The sequence below is a fragment of the Salmo salar genome, chromosome ssa11, assembly GCF_905237065.1.
Source record: "Salmo salar chromosome ssa11, Ssal_v3.1, whole genome shotgun sequence".
NCBI classification, from domain to species: Eukaryota; Metazoa; Chordata; class Actinopteri; order Salmoniformes; family Salmonidae; genus Salmo; species Salmo salar.
Window position 1 is genome coordinate 100,237,770 of NC_059452.1, and position 24,294 is coordinate 100,262,063.

At 43.1% G+C, this 24,294-nt stretch overlaps 3 protein-coding genes across 3 annotated transcripts; 1 reads left to right on the forward strand and 2 right to left on the reverse strand.

Moving 5' to 3' along the window:
- Nucleotides 1–231: 231 nt before the first annotated feature.
- LOC106563642 (cytochrome c oxidase assembly factor 4 homolog, mitochondrial-like) lies at nucleotides 232–507 on the forward strand. The gene has a single exon (XM_014129399.1). The coding sequence runs from the start codon at nucleotides 232–234 to the stop codon at nucleotides 505–507; it is 276 nt and encodes a 91-aa protein (XP_013984874.1).
- A 6,995-nt stretch (nucleotides 508–7,502) lies between these two features.
- On the reverse strand, nucleotides 7,503–15,772 carry LOC106563643 (olfactory receptor 52E4). Its single transcript, XM_045688899.1, has 7 exons — nucleotides 15,546–15,772; nucleotides 14,995–15,186; nucleotides 13,895–13,947; nucleotides 12,189–12,410; nucleotides 11,900–12,016; nucleotides 11,584–11,781; nucleotides 7,503–7,903 (listed from the first exon to the last, which is right to left on the reverse strand). Exons 2-7 carry the CDS (start codon nucleotides 15,139–15,141, stop codon nucleotides 7,636–7,638), a joined length of 1,005 nt encoding a protein of 334 aa, XP_045544855.1. The 5' UTR covers nucleotides 15,142–15,186; nucleotides 15,546–15,772; the 3' UTR covers nucleotides 7,503–7,635.
- A 4,678-nt stretch (nucleotides 15,773–20,450) lies between these two features.
- Nucleotides 20,451–21,875, reverse strand: LOC106591498 (olfactory receptor 10G4-like). The gene has a single exon (XM_014182723.2). The coding sequence runs from the start codon at nucleotides 21,768–21,770 to the stop codon at nucleotides 20,820–20,822; it is 951 nt and encodes a 316-aa protein (XP_014038198.1). The 5' UTR covers nucleotides 21,771–21,875; the 3' UTR covers nucleotides 20,451–20,819.
- Nucleotides 21,876–24,294: the final 2,419 nt, after the last annotated feature.

Consider the following 24,294-nt stretch of genomic DNA (forward strand, 5'->3'; position numbering starts at 1 on the left):
TTCAGGCAATTCAGGGAAACTGAAATTCAATTTAGTTAATTAAAATGGAATTGACCCCAACCCGGCACTGATGCAGTCGGTGGCCCAACATGTACATTATCTCAATGCATATTATCTTACTCCCTCTAAGCTGTACCCATGTGCCCACCATTTTTACGATGGTGGGGGTGTGCCAAGATGGAGGTGTGGTGGCTAGTCTATCTCTCCTCCCAGACAGAGCTGCCTCTCAAAATGGCCTCCCCTCGACCCCAGAACTGGAGCCTCCGGCCCAGCCCCAGGGAGGACCAGGATGAGGAGGGCCCAGTGGACCAGATGATCAGCAGGACAAGCTGTATGGAGCAGCACTATGCCGTCCAGGAGGGCATGGCCGACCACCAGGACTGGATGAAGTTTCAGAGCCAGGTCCAGACCTTCAAAGACTGTGTGATGATCTTCCAGAAAGCCTGGAAGGAACAGCTGATGAGGCAGGCTCAAGCAGCAGCACTGTGGGACACAGAGTCTACTTAGAAGAGCAAAGACTGGTTGGTGTTGATCAAATGTTTTATATGGATCACTTTGGGAACAGGATGACGTGTTACCTACTTTCAGACATTTGGCCCCATCCTCAGATGCTTCATTCTGTGTCTGGACTGATGGAAGATATCAACAGCGGATATCAACAGCATCGCCATCAATCAATGTGTGTGTGTGTCTCTGTTGGTGGAGTTGGATGAGGGCACATTTAATGTGTTTTTATTTATTTGGCCATATTAAACTAAATGGTGTTAAACTAAATAGATCACCGTCATTGGATTTCTTTGTCTTATTTCAACTTCTGCCAGTCAAATTCCCCATATTGTGTAGTTCAACACAGGGCCTTCAGTACAGTCCCACATGTTGTTACAGACGCTATCCACAAGGTGGCAGTATGACCTCAGTTTTCTCTGAGCACGGAGAAGGAAACCTATCAATCACAGCCACGCTCTCACAGCCACATTAAAATGAGAGACTAGGATTGAATGGAGGGGACACACACAGTTTTATCTTGAAAAAAATTGTATTTATCCCATTGTTTACAGTCAAAGATCATACTGAGTGTGTAAAATCCACAATCGTAGCACTCCTACACCCAACCTACTTCCCAAACTCTCATCTCTTAGCAACAACTGTGTTCACCTTGCTTTTTTGTACAGCTTTCTCATAAGTTCCAGTCTTTAAGTGGAGGGAATTCAGACCCAAGTTACATTAATTTAGCTTCTTTTTTTATGCACCTTTCTCTCCGTGTATTCTGACCATGAACTTAAGCAGGAAGGGAAAGATTCTTAAGGGAAACGTGTGTCAGCAAGGTATTCGTTTGGGGTGGAGATGCAGAAATGGAGGTGCGTCAGAAGTGTGTCTACAGATATGCTGTATTCTGACCTTGATTTCAGCAAACTGTCAACATGACAGGTATTTCAGACTCTTTTCCATAGTGAAGTATAAATAGCTGTGTCGTTATTCCACATTTTTATTCTAGGCCTATGGCTTCTTAGTTTACAGGAGTGAAATTTGGAGACCCAAGCCGAGGCTGTAGCCCAGGGGTATCAAACTCATTCCATGGAGGGTCTAGTGTCTGTGTTTTTTTTTGGGGGGGGGGGTTTCAGTGAAGACAGCCGGGCGAGGTGAGTTCCTTACTAACAGTCAAGTAAAAGAGATAAGCGAAAAAACACTTGTTCCTCCGTGGAATGAGTAACATGCGCTGTAGCTTATGGAAACCTGTGTGCACTGACAGTAGTGCCAAACCTACTGAGTTAATTTAGTTGATTTATGCGCTGTAGATTGTTTTAATTATATGCCCGGACTTTTACGCTCTTTCTTTTTTTTTACCATTTCTAGCGTATTCAATACTATCCCCTGTATCAATATTAGGCCTAATCGCCCAACATCAGTGCCCGACCTCACTAACACTCTTGTGGCTGAATGGAAGCAAGTCCTCGCAGCAATGTTCGAAACATCTAGTGGAAAAGCCTTCCCAGAAGAGTGGAGGCTGTTATAGCAGCAAAGGGGTGTAGACCAACTCCATACTTCTCAAACAGAAAGGTCTCTATGAGCTTAGGGATGAGACACACAGGTCTGTCAGGTTGAAGACTACGATGTCCCTAAGTTGAAGATAAGAGAGGCTTGAACAACGTCGGTAAGCAAACTCTTGCAGTGAACAGTGGCGTAGCAGTCAGACATCTTTGTCTTTGTCCTGTCGTGTCCCATGTATATATCTTTTTATATATTTTTCTTCGCATTCTTTTTAAAATTATTTTTCCTCAACTTCGAAATAGTCTCCTGCAACCCGCCTCACCCAATGTGGTGTGGATCTGTTTTTTTCTAAAGTATTTCTATTTACCTCGGAATTGGAATCCCTCAACTGAAGCTAGCCAGCTAACTAGCTACCAGCTATCAGTCCGCTAACCACTGCTAGTGGTCATCAGCTAACCTTTAGCTCGGAAAGCTCTCGCCAGTTCGCACAACGCGTTTCAAACCAGAGCATACCGGACCTATTTTTCTCTCCATATCCCCGGATTCCTACCGCAAACTCTGAACCTTTTCATCTGGATCATCGTAGCTAGCTAACCGCAACCCGGGTTGACTACTCCTGGCTAACATTTCCGTCCCAGAGCAAGCATCAATGCTATGCTAGACCCAAGCCCATGCTAGACCCATCTCCTGGCTAGGGCTCCTGGGCTACTCCTGAAGCCCACACCTGGGCTACAATATCCGGACCCCTTCTACTGCCGGTACGGGGCACGGAATCCCGCCAATCCTTCACGACTGAAATACCGACATAATCTGCCCGAGGATTCCAACAGGCCCCTCAGGCGTGATGATCTTTGTGGGCTATACTCGGCCTTGTCTTAGGACGGTAAGTTGGTGGTTGGAGACATCCCTCTAGTGGTGTGGGGGCTGTGCTTTGGCAAAGTGGGTGGGGTTATATCCTGCCTGTTTGGCCCTGTCCGGGGGTTTCATCGGATGGGGCCACAGTGTCTCCTGATCCCTCCTGTCTCAGCCTCCAGTATTTATGCTGCAGTAGTTTATGTGTCGGGGGGCTATGGTCAGTCTGTTACATCTGGAGTATTTCTCTTGTCTTATCCGGTGTCCTGTGTGAATTTAAATATGCTCTCTCTATTTCTCTCTTTCTCTCTTTCTTTCTTTCTCTCGGAGGACCTGAGCCCTAGGACCATGCCTCAGGACTACCTGGCATGATGACTCCTTGCTGTCCCCAGTCCACCTGGCCATGCTGCTGCTCCAGTTTCAACTGTTCTGCCTGCGGCTATGGAACCCTGACCTGTTCACCGGACGTGCTTGTTGCACCCTCGACAACTACTATGATTATTATTATTTGACCATGCTGGTCATTTATGAACATTTTAACATCTTGACCATGTTCTGTTATAATATCCACCCGGCACAGTCAGAAGAGGACTGGCCACCCCTCATAGCCTGGTTCCTCTCTAGGTTTCTTCCTAGGTTTTTGGCCTTTCTAGGGAGTTTTTCCTAGGGAGTTTTTCCTAGCCACCGTGCTTCTTTCACATGCATTGCTTGCTGTTTGGGGTTTTAGGCTGGGTTTCTGTACAGCACTTTGAGATATCAGCTGATGTACGAAGGGCTATATAAATACATTTGATTTGATTTGATTTTAACCAACTTGGCCTCCAAATATACCTCACTGTCAAACGCTCCCTAAAACACTTCAGCGAGCAGGCCTTTCAAATCGACCTGGCCCGAGTAACCTGGAAGGATATTGACCTCATCCCGTCAGTAGAGGATGCCTGGTTATTCTTTAAAAGTGCCTTCCTCACCATCTTAAATAAGCATGCCCCATTCAAAAAATGTAGAACCAGGAACAGATATAGCCCTTGGTTCTCTCCAGACCTGACTGCCCTTGACCAGCACAAAAACATCCTGTGGCGTTCTGCATTATGCAACTTTTCAGGGACGTTAGGAACAAATATACACAGGCAGGAAAGCTAAGGCTAGCTATTTCAAGCAGAAATTTGCATCCTGTAGCACAAACTCAAAAATGTTCTGAGACACTGTAAAGTCCATGGAGAATAAGAGCACCTCCTCCCAGCGGCCCACTGCACTGAGGCTAGGAAACACTGTTACCACCGATAAATCCACTATAACTGAGAATTTAAATAAGCATTTTTCCACGGCTGGCCATGCTTTCCACCTGGCTACCCCTACCCCGGTCAACAGCCCTGCGCTCTGCAAAGCAACTCGCCCAAACCTCCACCACTTCTCCTTCACCCAAATCCAGATAGCTAATGTTCTGAAAGAGCTGCAAAATCTGGACCCCAACAAATCAGCCGGGCTAGACAATCTGGACCATCTCGTTCTAAAATGATCTGCCGAAATTGTTGCAACCCCTATTACTAGCCTGTTCAACCTCTCTTTCGTATCGTCTGAGATTCCCATAGATAGAAAAGCTGCCGCGGTCATCCCCCTCTTCAAAGGGGGTGACACTCTAGACCCAAACTGCTACAGACCTATATCTATTCTACCCTGCCTTTCTAAGGTCTTCGAAAGCCAAGTTTACAAACAGATTACCGACCATTTTGAATCCCACCGTAACTTCTCCGCTGTGCAATCTGATTTCAGAGCTGGTCATGGGTGCACCTCAGCCACGCTCAAGGTCCTAAAGGATATCATAACCGCCATCGATAAGAGACATTATTGTGCAGCCGTATTCATCGACCTGGCCAACGCTTTCGACTCTGTCAATCACCACTTTCTTATCGGCAGACTCAACAGCCTTGGTTTCTCAAATGATTGCCTCGCCTGGTTCACCAACTACACTTCTCTGATAGAGTTCAGTTTGTCAAATCAGAGGGCCTGTTTTGGAAGTTTCTATGGGGGTGCCACAGGGTTCAATTCTCAGGCCGACTCTTTTCTCTGTATATTCTCAATGATGTCGATTTTGCTGCTGGTGATTCTCTGATCCACCTCTACGCAGACGACACCATTCTGTATACCTCTGGCCCTTCTTCGGACACTTTGTTAACTGACCTCCAGATGAGATTCAATGCCATACAACTCTCCTTCCGTGGCCTCCAACTGCTCTTAAATGCAAGTAAATCTAAATTCATGCTCTTCAACCAATTGCTGCCCGCCCGTCCAGCATTACTACTCTGGACGGTTCTGACTTAGAATATGTGGACAACTACAAATACCTCGGTGTCTGGTTAGACTGTAAATTCTCCTTCCAGACTCACATTAAGCATCTCCAATCCAAAATGTAATCTAGAATCGGCTTCCTATTCCGCAACAAAGCATCCTTCACTCATGCTGCCAAACATACCCTCGTAAAACTGACAATCCTACCGATCCTTGACTTCGGCGATGTCATTTACAAAATAGCCTCCAACACTCTACTCAACAAATTGGATGCAGTCTACCACAGTGCCATCTGTTTTGTCACCAAAGCCCCATATACTACTCACCACTGCGACCTGTACGCTCTCGTTGGCTGGCCCTCGCTTCATACTTGTCGCCAAACCCACTGGCTCCAGGTCATCTACAAGCCTCTGCTAGGTAAAGCCCCACCTTATCTCAGCTCACTGGTCACCCCCATTCTTCCTTCGGCCACCTCTCCTTCCAGTTCTCTGCTGCCAAAGACTGGAATGAACTGCAAAAATCACACCCGTTTCACGCAATGACTGGAACGAACTGCAAAAATCACACCCGTTGCACGCACTCCAGCAGGTATATCTCACTGGTCACCCCCAAAGCCAATTCTTCCTTCGGCCGCCTCTCCTTCCAGTTCTCTGCTGCCAATGACTGGAACGAACTGCAAAAATCACTAAATCTCGAGACTCTTACCTCCCTCACTAGCTTTATTAAGCACCAGCTGTCAGAGCACCTCACAGATCACTGCACCTGTACATAGCTCATCTGTAAATAGCCCATCCAATCTACCTCATCCCCAAACTGTATTTATATATTTATCTTGCTCCTTTGCAGCCCAGTATCTTTACTTGCACATTCATCTTCTGCACATTCTACAATTCCAGTGTTTAATTGCTATATTGTTATTACTTCACCACCACGGCCTATTTATTGCCTTACCTCTCTTATCCTACCTCATTTGCACATGCTGTATATAGATCTTTCTACTGTATTATTGATTGAATGTTTGTTTATTCCATGTGTAACTCTGTGTTGTTGTATGTGTTGAACTGCTTTGCTTTATCTTGGCCAGGCTGCAGTTGCAAATGAGAACTTGTTCTCAACTAGCCTACCTGGTTAAATAAAGGTGAAATAAAAAAACAGATTCATAGGACCATCACCATTGCTAAAATAGCATCTCTGGTCCCTTTGTTAAGAAATTATTCCGCATTTATAAAAAGAGTTATGTGATATTAGAATACTTTTGTTGTTGGAGCTAACAACGTACTTGGCCGTGTGGAGGTTCCTGGCCAGGTAGATAACAGCCATGATGGAGTTAGCCATGACCGTCATGGCATAGGCCAGACACCAAAACACATGATTGTATTTGATGTGAGGGATGTTCTCGAAACCATTGATTTAGACATTTGCGTTTGAATGTAGCACTGTAAGAGATTAGGACTGACTGCTGGTAAGCCATGGTCCAGGGATATAGGAGGGTCCGTGGGCATGCGCCCCTGGGTAGTTTTCTTTTGTAAAAGCAGCTGTTAATTGGTCATTGGAATCCTGGGAGAGTTAGGTCTATGACAGAGATGGAATTAAAATAAAATACAAATCTCAAGACAGGTGAAATGAGGATGCTTTGAACATTGAATTAACTTGACTACTTGATTTGAAGTCTAAAAGCATCATCATAGATTGCTTAATATAATCTGGTAAATGTTTTCCCCTTTAAAATCTTAAGCTAACAAGAGGTATGTTTTTTGCCCTTTTCTTTAACAAGGGTAGGGCATAACCCCACATACCCCCTGAATTCAAGCCCTGGTTATAGGATGTCTATGGTGAAGTCATCATGCAGGGGTTGGCTGACATACAGGTATCTATATGGTAGTTTCTCTAGCCAAGAGGGATGGACACTCACCTGGGCGTCAACAGGTCACACAGGTCAACCCTGGTACTAAAAGATATATTATAGTAGAATGCATCCCCCTAACAACTACCCCGGGCTTCCCATCCGAGCCTGGTTTCCTCTCTAGGGTGTTTTTTCCTTCTAGGGTGTTTTTCCTTCTAGGTTGTTTTTCATCTATAGATTATTTTCCTCTCTAGGGTGTTTTTCCTTCTAGGGTTTTTCTCCTCTCTAGAGTGTAGGGTGTTTTTCCTTCTAGGGTGTTTTTCCTTCTAGGGTGTTTCTCCTCTTTAGAGTGTAGGTTGTTTTTCCTTCTAGGGTGTTTTTCCTTCTAGGGTGTTTTTCCTGGTTCTACTGCTTCTAATTCTGCTTGCTAAGCACTTTGTGAAACTGAGATGTATTAGGGGCTTTATACATCGATCCGATTTTTATTTGGGTTTTATCCAGACTTTTATTATGACTTTTTCTGTATGGCTTTAAAGGCATATCGCCAAAATAATATAAATATTTCATTTTGAAGAAAAACAATTTAAGTGAAGCAACAGTTTTCACTATGGCAGATACAGTATATCTTACACAGCATATCAAACAAAAACAAGTCAAATAGCACTTCATGTTGATTGCACCGGCGCTACAGCTCTCTGTGCTCCTCTTTTACTAAGCAGCTTCTTGGCCGATTCCTTAAACTCCTCTGTCTTCAGAACATATATGATGGGGTTGAGCATGGGCGGCAGCACCGAGGTCAGAGAGAGGTTGATGATCCGGGCGTTGGTTGGTATGATTGGGTGAAGGAGGAAGGTGAAATTAATAGGCAGGTAGAATATGGCTACGAGTATCAGGTGTGAGGTACACGTCTTCACGGCTCTGACTCTGAGAGAGGGAGAAAGAGACAGCGGGAGAGAGAGTAGAGAGAGAGAGAAGGACAGAGAGGGAGAGACAGAACGAGAGAGGGAGAGAGGAAACGACATAGGAGAGACAGGGAAAGAGAAGGGGAGAGAGGGAGAGGGAGAGACAGGGAAAGAGAAGGAGAAAGGACAGAGAGGGAGAGAGAGAAGAGAGAGGAAAAGACAGTGTAGGAGGGAGAGAGGAGGAGAGAGGGAGAGAGGAGAGACAGGGAAAAGAAGGAGAAAGGACAGAGAGGGAGAGACAGAAAGAGAGAGAAGGAGAGAGAGGAAAAGACAGTGTAGGAGAGAGAGGGAGAGAGGTGGAGAGACAGGGAAAGAGGAGCAGAGACAGGGAGAGAGGGTGAGAAAGTGGGTGTGTGTGAGAGAGGAGAGAATAAAGGATGAAAGTGTCAGTACAGTAAGTCATCATCTATCCAGTTCAATGACATTCTCAATATTTCCCAGCATGTATCACTCTAACAAAATACACCATACAATTGAAGTCTGAAGTTTACATACACTTAGGTTGGAGTCATTAAAACTCTTTTTTAAACCACTCCACACATTTCATGTTAACAAACTATAGTTTTGGCAAGTCGGTTAGGACATCTACTTTGTGCATGACACAAGTAATTTTTCCAAAAATTGTTTACAGACAGATTATTTAATTTATAATTCACTGTATCACAATTCCAGTGGGTCAGAAGTTTACATACACTAAGCTGACTGTAGCCGTCATATCGCTCAGGAAGGAGATGCGTTCTGTCTCCTGGAGATGAACTTAAGTTGGTACGAAAAGTGCAAATCATTCCCAGAACAACAGCAAAGGACCGTGTGAAGATGCTGGAGGAAACAGGTACAAAAGTATCTATATCTACAGTAAAACGAGTCCTATATCAACATAACCTGAAAGGCCACTCAGCAAGGAAGAAGCCACTACTCCAAAACGGCCATAAAAAAGCCAGACTACAGTTTGCAACTGCACATGGGGACAAAGATCATACTTTTTGGAGAAATGTCCTCTGGTCTGATGAAACAAAAATGGAACTGTTTGGCCATAATGACCATCGTTATGTTTCGAGGAAAAAAGGGGAGGCTTGCAAGCCGAAGAACACCGTCCCAAAAGTGAAGCACGGTGGTGGCAGCATCATGTTGTGGGGGTGCTTTGCTGCAGGAGGGACTGATGCACTTTACAAAATAGAAGGCATCATGAGGAAAATTATGTGGATATATTGAAGCAACATCTCAAGACATCAGTCAGGAAGTTAAAGCTTGGTCGCAAATAGGTCTTCCAAATGGACAATGACCCCAAGCATACTTCCAAAGTTGTGGTAAAATGGCTTAAGGACACCAAAGTCAAGGTATTGGAGTGGCCATCACAAAGCCTGACCTCAATCTCATAGAACATTTGTGGGCAGAACTGAATAAGCATGTGCGAGCAAGGAGGCCTACAAACCTGACTCAGTTACACCAGCTCTGTCAGGAGGAATAGGCCAAAATTCACCCAACTTATTGTGGGAAGCTTCTGGAATGCTACCCAAAACGTTTGACCCAAGTTAAACAATTTAAAGGCAATGCTACCAAATACTAATTGAGTATATGTAAACCTCTGACCCAGTGGGAATGTGATGAAAGAAATAAAATATGAAATAAATAATTCTCTCTACTATTATTCTGACATTTCACATTCTTAAAATAAAGTGGTGATCCTAACTGACCTGCGACAGGGAATTTTTACTAGGATTAAATGTCAGGAATTGTGAAAAACTGAGTTTAAATGTATTTGGCTGAGGTGTATTTAAACTTCCGACTTCAACTATATATACAAAGGTATGTGGACACACCTTCAAATTAGTGGATTTGGCTATTTCAGCCACACCTATTGCTGACAGGTGCATAAAATCGCACACACAGCCATTCAATCTCCATAGACAAGCATTGGCAATAGAATGGCCTTAATGAAGTGATCAGTGACTTTCAACGTCATAGGATGGTATCTTTCCAACAAGTCAGTTCATAAAATGTCTGCCCTGCTAGAGCTGCCCCGGTCAACTATAAGTGCTATTATTCTGAAGTGGAAATGACTAGGAGCAACAACGGCTCAGCCGCGAAGTGGTAGGCAACATAAGCTCACAGAACGGGACCACAGAGTGCTAAAGCATGTAGCACGTAGACAATTTGTCTGTCCTCGGTTGTAACACTCACTCCAGAGTTTCAAACTGGCCGAGCAACCATACACAAGCCGAAGATCACCGTGCACAATGCCAAGTGTCGGCTGGAGTGGTGTAAAGCTCGCCGACACTGGACTCTGGAGCAGTGGAAACACGTTCTCTGGAGTGATGAATCACGCTTCACCATCTGGAAGTCCGATGGACGAATCTGGGTTTGGTGGATGCCAGGAGAACGCTACCTGCCCCAATACATAGTGCCACCTGTAAAGTTTGGTGGAGGAGGAATAATGGTCTGGGGCTGTTTTTCATGGTATGAGCGAGGCCTCTTAGTTCCAGTGAAGGGAAATCTTAACGCTACAGCATACAATGGCATTCAAGACTCTGTGCTTCCAACTTTGTGGCAACAGTTTGGAGAAGGCCCTTTCCTGTTTCAGCATGACAATGCCCCAGTGCACAAAGCGAGGTCCATACAGAAATGGTTTGTCGAAATCAGTGTGGAAGAACTTGACTAGCTTGCACAGAACACTGACCTCAACCCGATCGAACACCTTTGGGATGAATTGGAACGCCGACTGCAAGCCAGGACTAATCGCCCAACATCAGTGGCCGACATCACTAATGCTCTTGTGGCTGAATGGAAGCAAGTCCCCACTAGATGTTCGTGGAATGCCTTCCCAGAAGAGTGGAGGCTGTTATAACAGCAAAGGGTGGACCAACTCCATACTCAGGATTGGTGAACCGTACGCGGCACGGTTGAGCTAATGTAGGCTAATGCGATTAGCATGAGGTTGTAAGAAAAAAATGAATCCCAGGACATATACATATTTCAGAAAGGCAGAAAGCTTAAATTCTTGTTAATCTAACTGCACTGTCCAATTTACAGTAGCTATTACAGTGAAAGAATACCATGGTATTGTTTGAGGAGAGTGCACAGTTATGAACTTAGAAATGTATGAATAAACCAATTAGGCACATTTGGGCAGTCTTGATACAACGTTTTGAATAGATATGCACGATTTCACTGGATCACTCTAAAACTTTGAACATACAGTGCTGCCATCTAGTGGCAAAGTCTAAATTGCGCCTGGGTTTGAAAAATTAATTTAAGCCCTTTCTTTTGCATTTCAAAGATTATGGTTTTTCTTTATATTATCTTTTACCAGATCTAATGTGTTATATTCTCCTACATTCCTTTCACATTTCCACAAACTTCAAAGTGTTTCCTTTCAAATGGTAGGAAGAATATGCATATTCTTGCTTCAGGGCCTGAGCAACAGGCAGTTCGATTTGGGTATGTCATTTAAGGCAAAAAATTAAAAACGGGCTGATCCTTATTAATAACTATGATTTTGGAATGAGATGTCTGACGAGCAGGTGTCCACATACTTTTGGTCCTGTAGTGAATATCTGAGACAGCACAACAATCAGTATCAGAGCTATATGTTTAGGTATATAAACAAAATATCTGTCTAAATCTCTGACTCTGATCAGTATGACTTCTCACCTGTCCTGGGGCAGTGTGATGGTGAACAGGGCGTGTGTGATACAGATGTATGATGATATGATGAAGACCATGGGGAAATAGAGGACTATACAGGGGTTGAGATAAGACATCACTATGTTAGGGACCACATCAGAACAGGGGGCCGCCAGACGGAACAGGGGACCGTGGTCACAGAAGTAGCTGTTGATCACCAGAGACCTACAATACAATACATCTTCATTGTCCATATGTTACAGTGATCGACTGCTAATTTATTTTTCCAGCACCCGGTAACCGGTAACCTTTCGGCAACAGGTTCACCTCCTCAGCCACCTACCGACAGAAGGAGAGTCGGTTGATGAGGCACACAGCCAGCAACACCAGGAACACAGCAAACGCCCAGGCAGCACCCGTCAGCTGGAACATGGACCTGTAGGTCACCATCATATGGTACCTATATGGACAGTGGAAAGAAGCTCTTACCAAGGATTTTAGATGCAGTGTATTCATATATCAGGTTGAATTGTCAGTGAAAGCAGATACATTATTATCACACAAGGGGCAATTATGAAGGCCTTTTGAATTGTATTTTATTGAATTATTTGATTTGATGTACTATCTCAAACCTGAGTGGGCAGCAGATGGCCACCAGTCTGTCGTAGGAGAGGATGGTGAGGTTGAAGGACTGCATGGTGAGGAAGAGGAAGATGAAGAAGAGGCTAGCGAGGCACTGGTTGTAGGAGATGAGCTGTCTGCTGAACAGGAACATATCCAGGAGCTTGGGGACCAGGGCAGTGCTCCCACACACGTCTGCGAAGGCCAGGTTGAACACAGCAATGTACTTGGGGCTGTAAGGTTAAGATCGTGACTTGATTATCTCCATGGGGAAATGTTTGTTTGTGCACTAGACACAGGACCTAGACAATTACAGAGAAAGTAAATATAATCAATCAGTAGACAAAAAGTGCAGATCCTCAATATCTGTCCACTGTCATCTGTAATGTGTAAGTTATCAACTATAGACCATCCCGCTGGACCTAATGGTGGTTTTCATTCAGAATCAACTATAGACCATCCAGCTGGACCTAATGGTGGTTTTCATTCAGAATCAACTATAGACCAGCCAGCTGGACCTAATGGTGGTTTTCATTCAGAATCAACTATAGACCATCCAGCTGGACCTAACGGTGGTTTTCATTCAGAATCAACTATAGACCATCCAGCTGGACCTAATGGTGGTTTTCATTCAGAATCAACTATAGACCATCCAGCTGGACCTAATGGTAGTTTTCATTCAGAATCAACTATAGACCATCCAGCTGGACCTAATGGTAGTTTTCATTCAGAATCAACTATAGACCATCCAGCTGGACCTAATGGTAGTTTTCATTCAGAATCAACTATAGACCATCCAGCTGGACCTAATGGTGGTTTTCATTCAGAATCAACTATAGACCATCCAGCTGGACCTAATGGTGGTTTTCATTCAGAATCAACTATAGACCAGCCAGCTGGACCTAATGGTGGTTTTCATTCAGAATCAACTATAGACCAGCCAGCTGGACCTAATGGTGGTTTTCATTCAGAATCAACTATAGACCATCCAGCTGGACCTAATGGTGGTTTTCATTCAGAATCAACTATAGACCATCCAGCTGGACCTAATGGTGGTTTTCATTCAGAATCAACTATAGACCATCCAGCTGGACCTAATGGTGGTTTTCATTCAGATGCCTTATTGAGAGGCAGGCCGGTAACCAGGAATACAGTTGAAGGGGGGGAATCTAAAAGGAGTGAACTAGCAGTCAGAGCCCCTGTGATGCTTCAGCTTGTGTTGTGTGTGTTGTGGTTCATCTGGTTGGGTTCTGGGACTGCAAAAATATAGTCCAATGAAGGTAGAATTATGCTGTATTATTACCACTGAGATAAAATCAAGTCAAAATCAAATCAAATGTATTTATAAAGCCCATCTTACATCAGCTGATATCTCAAAGTGCTGTACAGAAACCCAGCCTAAAACCCCAAACAGCAAGCAATGCAGGTGTAGAAGCACGGTGGCTAGGAAAAACTTTCTAGAAAGGCCAGAACCTAGGAAGAAACCTAGAGAGGAACCAGGCTCTGAGGGGTGGCCAGTCCTCTTCTGGCTGTGCCGAGTGGAAATTATAACAGAACATGGCCAAGATGTTCAAATGCTCATAGATGACCAGCAGGGTCAAATAATAATAATCACAGAGGTTGTAGAGGGTGCAACAGGTCACCACCTCAGGAGTAAATGTCAGTTGGCTTTTCATAGCCAAGCATTCAGAGTATCTCTATAAAGAGGACTGATTACCTGTGGAGACTGCTGTCCATGTAGATAACCATCATGACGAAGGTGTTGCCCACCTAGACCCAATACACACACACACACACACACGATCACACACACACGAGATACCATGACCCAAAATGTAAATACAGGTAAATCTATTTGGCCGTTGACTATAGTCCCCCAGCTGAAATAATACTACACCATATTAGGATTTCTTAAGTTCAAAAAACATATATAAGTGTGCTTTCGATAGGAAAGTGAAACCTTTTCTAGCTTATCAAGTGGATCAACTAGCTGACGCTGGCGATACGTAACGACCTGGACCAGAGCTAGTAAGTAACAGCCTAGACTATAGCTAGTTACTAACACCCTGGACCAAAGCTAGTTACTAACAGACTGGACAAGAGCTAGTTAGTAACGCCCTGGACCAGAGCTAGTTACTAACATACTGGGTCAGGGCTAGATAGTAACGCCCTGGACCAGAGCGTGTTAGTAACAGCATGGACCAGAGCTAGTTAGTAACAGCATGGACCAGAGCTAGTTTGTAACAGCCTGGATCACAGCTAGTTTGTAACAGCCTGGACCAGAGCTAGTTTGTAACAGCATGGACCAGAGTTAGTTTGTAACAGCATGGACCAGAGGTCGTTTGTAACAGCCTGGATCACAGCTAGTTAGTAACAGCCTGGATCACAGCTAGTTAGTAACAGCATGGACCAGAGTTAGTTTGTAACAGCGTAGACCAGAGTTAGTTTGTAACAGCCTGGACCACAGCTAGTTAGTAACAGCCTGGACTACAGCGAGTTTGTAACAGCCTGGACCAGAGCTAGTTAGTAACAGCCTGGACCACAGCTAGTTAGTAACAGCCTGGACCACAGCTAGTTTGTAACAGCCTGGACCACAGCTAGTTAGTAACAGCCTGGATCACAGCTAGTTTGTAACAGCATGGACCAGAGTTAGTTTGTAACAGCATGGACCAGAGGTCGTTTGTAACAGCATGGACCAGAGTTAGTTTGTAACAGCATGGACCAGAGGTCGTTTTTAACAGCCTGGATCACAGCTAGTTAGTAACAGCATGGACCAGAGTTAGTTTGTAACAGCGTAGACCAGAGCTATGGACTGACCAGAGAGATGATGTATACGAAGCAGAGGAAGACGTAATAGTAGTTCATGTGGGGGATGTCGATGAAACCACTGATGAAGAAGTAAGGGGGTCGGATAAAGGTGTCAATGTTCCCTGTCTGGTTAGAGTCAGAGGTCAGGTAACTCATCCTGACTGGTGGTGTTATCAGTGATTCCTCCTGGCTCGAAATAATCTGTGGAAATATAAGATAAATACATCACTGTTTTTTAATTCACCTGTTGAGACATTGTAATGCGTGAAACATCATCAGTTCAAAGGTAAATATCCAAGTTCAATTGTCTATTTTTTATGTAATTATATATTTTTTTTAAATAAGAATAAAATTATTTTAACTGATAAAGTATAAAATAGAATCCATTTGACTTTTACCTCAGACACAGTTAAACAATTCTAATGAATAATCCAAGGAATAGCACTGTAAAGCTGATATTGGTTTCACGTTCCCCCCATTAGAATAACACTTACCTGTTGAACCCACATACTGTATAGTCTAACATGGTACAACTACATACTGCAGAAACTAAGTCTTACCTGGTCTTACCACAGACTTGATCCAAATGTTTCTCTTCAGTAGTCTGGTGATGTGTGTTGGACTGAAGACCAATTTGTGGTGCTGGCTCTGAGTCCACCTCGACTGTTATACCTGCAGTCTCATGGTGAATCTGAAGTAGGGTGTCCCCTGTGGGCCACCGTACTTGTGTATGACATACCTAGATTGAGTGAAGTAGACATGTCAGAGATGAATACCCTTGCTGTTGTTGTTGTATGGTTGTCATAGGACACATCTCAATGCCCTTCTGGAACTACCAACCACACAGGCTGAGAAGAGAGAGGAGGGAGGCGATAGAAAGAGGAGGAAAGAGAGAGGAAGGAGGAGAGAGAAAGAGGAGAAAGCAGAGAGGAAAATAGGAGACAGCAGAGAGAAAGAGAGGAGAAAGGAGAGAGAAAGAGAGGAGAGAGAAAGAGAAGAGAGTTGACTATTCAGATCCCATCAGAGTTATATGTTTTGGTAATTGTAGTAATTTGAATAATTTAGCAGACACTCTCATCCAGTTGAGCTAATGAATTGAGCTAATGACAGTGGTGTAAAGTACTTAAGTGAAACTACTTTAAGGTGCTGCTTTTGAGGGTATCTGTACTATACTATTAATAATTTTTGGCTGCTTTTACTTTTACTTCACTACATTCCTTAATAAGAAAATGTTGTACTTTTTACTCTATACATTTTACTCCAGGATGACTACTAGATCTCTATTTATCTGTAGTATCATAGAGGATGATAACTAGACCTCTATCTGTAGTATCATAGAGGATGATAACTAGACCTCTATCTATCTGTAGTATCATAGAGGATGATAACTAGACCTCTATCAATCTGTAGTATCATAGAGGATGATAACTAGACCTCTATCTATCTGTAGTATCATAGAGGATGATAACTAGACCTCTATCTATCTGTAGTATCATAGAGGATGATAACTAGACCTCTATCTATCTGTAGTATCATAGAGGATGATAACTACACCTCTATCTATCTGTCGGCACATGAGTCTCCTACTGAGTACACAGCCAGTCTAATAAGATAACTTATGAGGACCGGCTTGTCCACATAGCTTAGAAACACTCTCTGCAGATAGAAGGAGAGAGAGAGCAACTCATGTGTAACCAATAGGCCAAACCCAGCTAACAACAAACGTTGCCACAACGTTAGCGAACGCTCACTTACCCATTTCATTACGTAATTAACCTGTTATGGCTAGGGGGCAGTATTTTCACGGCCGGATAAAAAACGTACCCAATTTAATCTGATTATTACTCCTGCCCAGAAACTAGAATATGCATATAATTATTAGCTTTGGATAGAAAACACTCCAAAGTTTTAAAACTGTTTGAATGGTGTCTGTGAGTATAACAGAACTCATTTGGCAGGCCAAAACCTGAGAAGATTCTGAACAGGAAGTACCCTGTCTGACCATTTCTTTGCCTTCTTGATTATCTCTATCCAATACAGGACCAATACAGACAGGGCACTTCCTGTATGAAATATTCTCAGGTTTTGGCCTGCCATATGAGTTCTGTTATACTCACAGACACCATTCAAACAGTTTTACAAACTTTAGAGTGTTTTCTATCCAAATATTCTAATTATATGCATATTCTCGTTTCTGGGCAAGAGTAGTAACCAGTTTAAATCGGGTATGTTTTTTATCCGGCCGTGCAAATACTGCCCCCTAGCCCCAACAGGTTAATGTCAAATAGAACTTACCCAGAACATGATATGAATATTCTAGAAAAGTATCTAGAAAAGTATAATGAGAATGTTTCAAAATACTTTTATAAAAAAATGTAAAATGACATTACACATCATGTCTTGTTACTGTTGCTGAGCCAATTAAGGCCCTGATTGTTGAACCACTGATCCATTCACTGGTCTTTTTCTGTTGACAAAGTTAGGGATACCCACACAGTGCTTTTAAGATAGTGTTTTCAACTTACATATTTGACACACATGATTACATTGTGTGTGTTCAATTAATCAGTCGTTGTTATTCAACATATTCTCATGTGCGATTATGAACTCACAATCTCTTGGTTTACGTTACTCCGATCTTCCTGCTACGCCACCACGTCCATTTAAGGTATCAATTATTCAGACTATTCTCTCATTATTTACTTATTTCAGAAAGAATAAGAAACCCCCACACTGCTCTTGATAGTATCACTGCTCTTTATTAAGCTTTATGTATCGGCTGTTTCAACTGTTACCATGTACCTGCAACAAAGATAGCTCAGATGTGTCTTTTAAATTACTATTTCTGCAAATGTTGGTGGGGCATATGAACCTGTTTTAATGATACTCCTGAATCTCTATGATCAATAAAATATTTTCTTGAGTGTACTTTTAACAGAGCTGGGATTTATTCAATGTGCATTCACCCTATTGCTTCCACCTATCAAGTTGTTTCAGAGTGCCTAGTGAGGAGGGGTTAGGGATTCTTCTGGACAGGACCTAAATACACTGGCCTAATAACCACATGCCCTAGAGATATGCCTTATTGGGACAGTGGTTAGAGTGATCATTGGTGCTGGTGGCCTGGGTTCGAGACCCAGGCCAGCAATATATGTTAACGTCATTATTTGGCAGCAGTTACAACACACTTTTCTGAGATAATTAAATGCAGTTTCTCATTTTACATTTGAGAACTTTACAGTCCAATATCAAACAACCACGAAGAGGTAGGCTCTCTCTCCCTCAGTTGTCTATGTACATCAACAACTAGCTAATGTTAGCCAGAGTGAGGTGAGCTCAACTCTAACGAGAAAACAGTAGATAAACACTTTTTCTGCTTCTAGTTGGCCGTCAACATACCACTGATGAATGATAAACGATGGGGAGTAGTAGCCTGCTCGCCCTCTGCAGCTTGCCTGCCAATGCATGCGTGTCCCAACCCACATTTTGACAACTGAATGTGAACTTGCCTGCCTGCTCATTTGATCAATGCCAAATCCATTTGATTGACAACTAGAGATATGCTAACTGTTGATAACATGACTAGAATAGCTAGCTAGCAAATTGATTCAAATTTCTTGCTAGTTAAGCAAATGACACCTGCATTTGTAGCTGTAGCCACCGAAATACGATATGGGGGAAAAAGTCACTCATCCACTGATCCAAGGACAGGACATCCTCCCTAGCTAACATTAGCCCTTGTGTATTTAGCTTGCTAAATAAATAGCTACATAAATAGATAAGCTAGCCTATTAGCCAAATTACTCTATGTCATGGAATTTTGAGTCAAATATAACCTACTGTTAAAACCTCATATGAATGTTCGTTTTGTAGTTTAAACTGGGACTTTTCTATATTTTTTACTGATATTATGATTGTCTATTGGATTCCAATCGGCAAAGTAGTTAAAATGCTGTACGTTCGACTTTAAATTGTTGAAATAAGTAAGTTCCCATGAAACATGTCTGGAACATTAATATCTTATATTATGAGGACATGGCAACCATGTCCTGTATATGTTCGGTAAACATGGTAACCATGTTCACACACACAACAGTCAGGTATTATCAGTACTGTAATGGCTTACAGATTGCAGTGACACTGATGATGCTATGACACTTACAATGGCTTGTTTTTATTGTCACTAAGCTTCAAATAAAATAAATATAGCTATTTCATTAACAACAATGCACAGTGACGTAGTGGTCTTCTCTCATATAAACATTACCCATATTTTATATTTCTCTTGTGTCTGTAACTTTAAATGAATTTTGTAAAAGGTTCCTTTAAATGAGACCCAACTCTTTGGTCCTGAGTGGCTCAGACTGACTTCCCAGGATGCATCCCAAATGGCACCCTATTCCCAATATAGTGCACTACCTTTGGGTCTAGGCCTAAAGTAGTGCACTATAAAGGGAATAGGGTGCCATTTAGGACAGAGACCCAGTCTCCTCTTGTCTTCCAGCTTCTCCACTGCATCCCCGTAGGCCTCAATAACCAGGTCCTAATTGAATGAATGCAACCATTCATTAATAATTGTAAATATGGGTGATGATGATGACACAATGGAAATAAACATTAACTGCTATGCTGGTGGGGATTGTGACCTCCCCGAAGCTGTGTAGCATATTATAGCTATAATTTCCTTGACTTCATTATTATATCACTTTATTCAGAGGGCCTGTGGATTCATTGATAAAGAGTCAGGTTACAATCAAGCTCCTTTCTATAGATGAATCCTTTCCATCTAGCAGCAGCACAAACTTTAGGTGCACAACAACAGGTCAGCTCCATCACTTCACTTCTCTGTCATTTACACATCTCTCACGTGAATCTCTTCTCACGCGCAGGTGAGTATGGGAAGGGTACTTTCAGAATAAAGCCCCGAAATAAAAGTCTTGATAGACCTTACATACAGTAGTTCTGATGACTAAACTATCGCTGAATACCATGGCTACACTAGTACTATTGACAGTCTCTTCATGGTGTGCTTGGGGCTATGATCCTGGCCTAGCAGGAATAAGAAAGAACAAGATCCAGATCAATCTTTGCCGTGAAAAAATAAAAGTAAAATGTATTCCGAGAGGGCTTCATCCTTGTCCAAATTTCATCCTTGTCCAATCTTAATCAGTGTTTAGACAATTGGGTGTTTGTTCTGCTCTGTATCGGGTGGTTGCGGTGTGCATCGGGTGGTTGCGGTGTGCATCGGGTGATTGCGGTGTGCATCGGGTCGTTGCGGTGTGCATCGGCCATAGGGCCCAAAACAATTGGCCCAGCGTTGTCCGGGTTTGGCCGGGGTAGGCCGTCATTGTAAATAAGAATTTGTTCTTAATAACAGACATGTCTAGTTAAATAAAGGTTCAATAAAAAAAAATATTTATTGGGGTTATACAATCAAATCAAGTTTATTTTTCTTTTGAGCAGGACACATGTTGTGTACACAGTACAATCAAATTTTAACTTGCAGGTATAACTCTCGACATTGCAACAACAAAATAATGAAGTAGAATATTCAATGTAATAAAACCCTTTAGATACAATAGATACAGGACAATATACAGATGTAGTAATGTAAAGTGCTAACTGAAGAAGCCGGAACTATTTAAACCTTGGACTGTGGTTATTCAACAGAAATCCAGTCTGATCTTGCTTGTAGACAACGCAACTCTTAAAGGCAATGTAAACTCTGCTGATGTGAGCTGAAGTGGAAATTATTTTAAAACCTTTAAACGCACATTAGTGCAGTTTCTGACTGAATCCTGGGCCAAGTCACAAAAATAATACTTTTCAAGACCTCATTTCATCACTGCAGTTCTTTTTCTAGACAGTATCTGAACCAATCTCTTCCTAATCTCCTTGGTCTTCAGACAGTAGACTGTAGGGTTGATCAGAGAAGGTAAAAGCGTGGCCATAATCAGTAAAGCATTACGCTCCATCAGATTCAGCCTCACCCCTATCCTCGTCAACAACACAGAGGCTAACTTGGGAGCGTAGTAACAGGACACGACAATGATGTGACAAATACAGGTATTAAACACCTGCACTCTGCTCTCGTTGTTAGGCAGTCTCAGTACTGTGTAGATCAGATTCACGTATGACAGCAGAATGAATGTGAGCTGTGCACCAACCAACCACAGACCCAGGATGGTGGGAAGCATCCAATAGGGTTCAGGGTTGACACAGGCAGTTCGGACCATAGCAGGATAGTCACAGAACACATATCTAATGATGGGCTGGCAGTATGGAAGGCTGTCTGCCTGAGCTGCTACTACCCCCATGACCCCTAACCCTATCAGCCAGGTAGCTGTGATCAACAGGAAGAGCCGCGGGTTAGTTAGGATGATGTGGTACCTAAGAGGAGTGCTGATAGCGATGGTTCGGTCCAAAGCCATCAGGGACAGGGCCAGACACTCTTCGATGTCACCCAGGTGGTAGATGTACATGCTTGATATGCAGGAGTAGTAGGAGATGGTTTTGACCTTGGCCAGCAGGACAGAGATCATGGTGGTGCTGGTGCTGGTGGTGAACATGATGTCCACCACGGCCAGGTTACAGATAAGGAGGTACATGGGCGTGTGCAGCCGTCTGTCCGTCACGATGATGCAGATGTTGGTGCCGCTTCCCAGAAGCACAAGGAAATATGTGATGAAGATGAGGAAGCCCAGGAGCTTCTGGTGAGAGAGGTGGTCGAAGCCTGTGATGATAAACTCCTCCACATTCTTCCCCGTGAAATTCACTGAAGACATCCTACACAAGCATCAGCCTAGACAGACATAAAGATGATATATAAAGACAACAACTCTATAGACACTAACAAGTGGTGACACAAGTCGCACAATCAAAGCCCTCCATTGAAGCTTGCTGAGTAGACAGAACTGTAAAACCACTATGCTGTATACTGTGACTCTGTCAGCACTTATACATTAGGTGATCAACCCACGTGGTGAAAGGGAGGGGGAGGTGTTTCCCAAATAATAGGTCAGGACCCACTGGGAGGAGACAACCAATTGGTTTTGAATCATGGTCTAAGTTTTGGTCTTGGATATCATTATTTGGAAACCTATATAGTTTGACATAAGAAAACTAACTAAACCATCCCACTTCATAGTCAAAGCTCAGATTGTCACGTCCTGACCAGTATAAGGTGTTAATGGTTATTGTAGTTTGTTCAGGACGTTGCAGGGGGTATTTGTTTTAGGTGGTTCGGGGTTTAATGGGATGTGTATTTATGTAAGAGGGGTGTTTGATTTATGTGTTCTGGGGTTTTTGGGTAATGTTCTTGTTTTGTATTTCTATGATTTTCTATGTTGTGTATTTCTTTGTGTTGGCCTGGTATGGCTCTCAATCAGGAACAGCTGTACATCGTTGTTGCTAATTGAGAGTCATACTTAGGTAGCCCTGTTTCACCTGTCCCTTTGTGGGAAGTTGTTGTTTGCATAGCTGTGTGTAGCCTGCAATCCTGTTCGTTCGATCGGTTTCTTGTTTTGTTCAATAAAAGTCACTATGAGCACTCGATCCGCTGCACCTTGGTCCACTACATACGACGACCGTTACACAGATCCAAAAGTCATCAGCCAATAAGACCACAGAGTGCAACACTGCTGGCTTTTATCTCTCCTCTCTGACCGGGGAATGACTGTCTATAACCCATCAGTGAATTATGCTATGCTATGCTACGCTACACTATGCTATGGAGCTATGTTTTCTCTGAGGAGTAAACACCTACAGACCACATGTTTAATAATTAGACGGTATGCTATGCTACGCTACACTATGCTATGGAGCTATATTTTCTCCGAGGAGTAAACACCTACAGACCACAGGTTTAATAATTAGACGGTATGCTATGCTATGCTACACTATGCTATGGAGCTATATTTTCTCTGAGGAGTAAACACCTACACACCACATTTTTAATCATTAGACAATACACTATGCTACGCTTTCTCTGAGGCTCATCACCTACAGTCCCCAGGTCCAGAGGTCTAATCATTAGACTAATGGTTTCCCTGAATCCCCACCTCTCTTATTAAGGTTAATAAACATCATCAGGGAGCAGTATTACCACTTTCTCATTGAATTGATAGTCCCACTGATCCATCCAAGTGGCTTCATGTGGACAAAGATACAGTAGATGATATGTAATGTATACACTATCTCTAGATATACCCAGGCAATTCACACAAGAAGGTACAACTTCGACGGCCCCACCTGCAAGACTAAACTACAACTATCAGATTATAATGTATCTCAAGGTAGTGATAAAAGTGAAAACATACATTTGGGCCTAACATCGTGGCCTAAAGACATAGGCCCCCAAATCATCTGTATCATGATGTAACCAACAACAGTTCCATCGTCACCTGCATGGCTACCTATAAACAGGTGAGGTGATGACTCGGCCATCCCAGGTCTACCAACACTCTAATTAGGTCTCTGATGACCACCTGATTGTTGAGCCTGAATCTGAGGAGAGTGACAGGGACACTACACCTGGTGGGAATACTGTTCTGCCATCACACATCTTGTTACTGTACACTCATTAGGAGAGAGCGAGAAAGAGAGTAAGTCATGTGTAAGCAACAGGCCAAAGCTATGGGTGTAGGCAAGCTAATTGTAAGTTACTGTAAAATGTCAATTTGCTGAATCTTGCCAAAACACTATCTATCTCTCTATCTCTATCTATCTCAAAACACTATCTATCTCTCTACATTGTCACTAAAAGACCCAACAGTTAGTGGGTTGGTAATATGTTCAACAGTGTGATATCAATCTTCTCATAGGATCTGATGTCACTCTGTACACAGTGAACAAGTAGGCAGTCATCAGAGAGCCAATTATAATGTTGATACACCTGAGAAGAGTGTTTACAGGTAGACAGCTTAGGCTGGGGAGAGTTAGGACGTGTTAGGGTCAAAGGGCTAAAGAACAAGGTCAATGCAAGTCTGCACTTTTGTTCCTACCTTGCATGCTGTCTACTGCAAAGCACTTGAAAATTAACTACTGGAAATGTAAGACTAGACAAGGCTGTTCCTTCTCCCCCTTTTATTCACTATTGTGAAAAGCCACTGGTAATCTTTGTGGACTATACTCGGCCTTGTCTCAGGATGGTAAGTTGGTGGTTGACGATATCCCTCTAGTGGTGTGGGGGCTGTGCTTTGGCAAAGTGGGTGGGGTTATATCCTGCCTGTTTGGCCCTGTCCGGGGGTATTATCGGATGGGGCCACAGTGTCTCCTGACCCCTCCTGTCTCAGCCTCCAGTATTTATGC

Coding starts and splice junctions, on each gene's coding strand:
- LOC106563642 (XM_014129399.1), top strand. CDS start 232: ATGGCCTCCCCTCGACCCCAGAACTGGAGCCTCCGGCCCAGCCCCAGG.
- LOC106563643 (XM_045688899.1), bottom strand. CDS start 15,141: ATGAGTTACCTGACCTCTGACTCTAACCAGACAGGGAACATTGACACC. Junction 13,948..14,994: donor TCGTATACATCATCTCTCTG/GTCAGTCCATAG, acceptor TATTGGGTCTAG/GTGGGCAACACCTTCGTCAT. Junction 11,782..11,899: donor AACCGACTCTCCTTCTGTCG/GTAGGTGGCTGA, acceptor ATTGTATTGTAG/GTCTCTGGTGATCAACAGCT.
- LOC106591498 (XM_014182723.2), bottom strand. CDS start 21,770: ATGTCTTCAGTGAATTTCACGGGGAAGAATGTGGAGGAGTTTATCATC.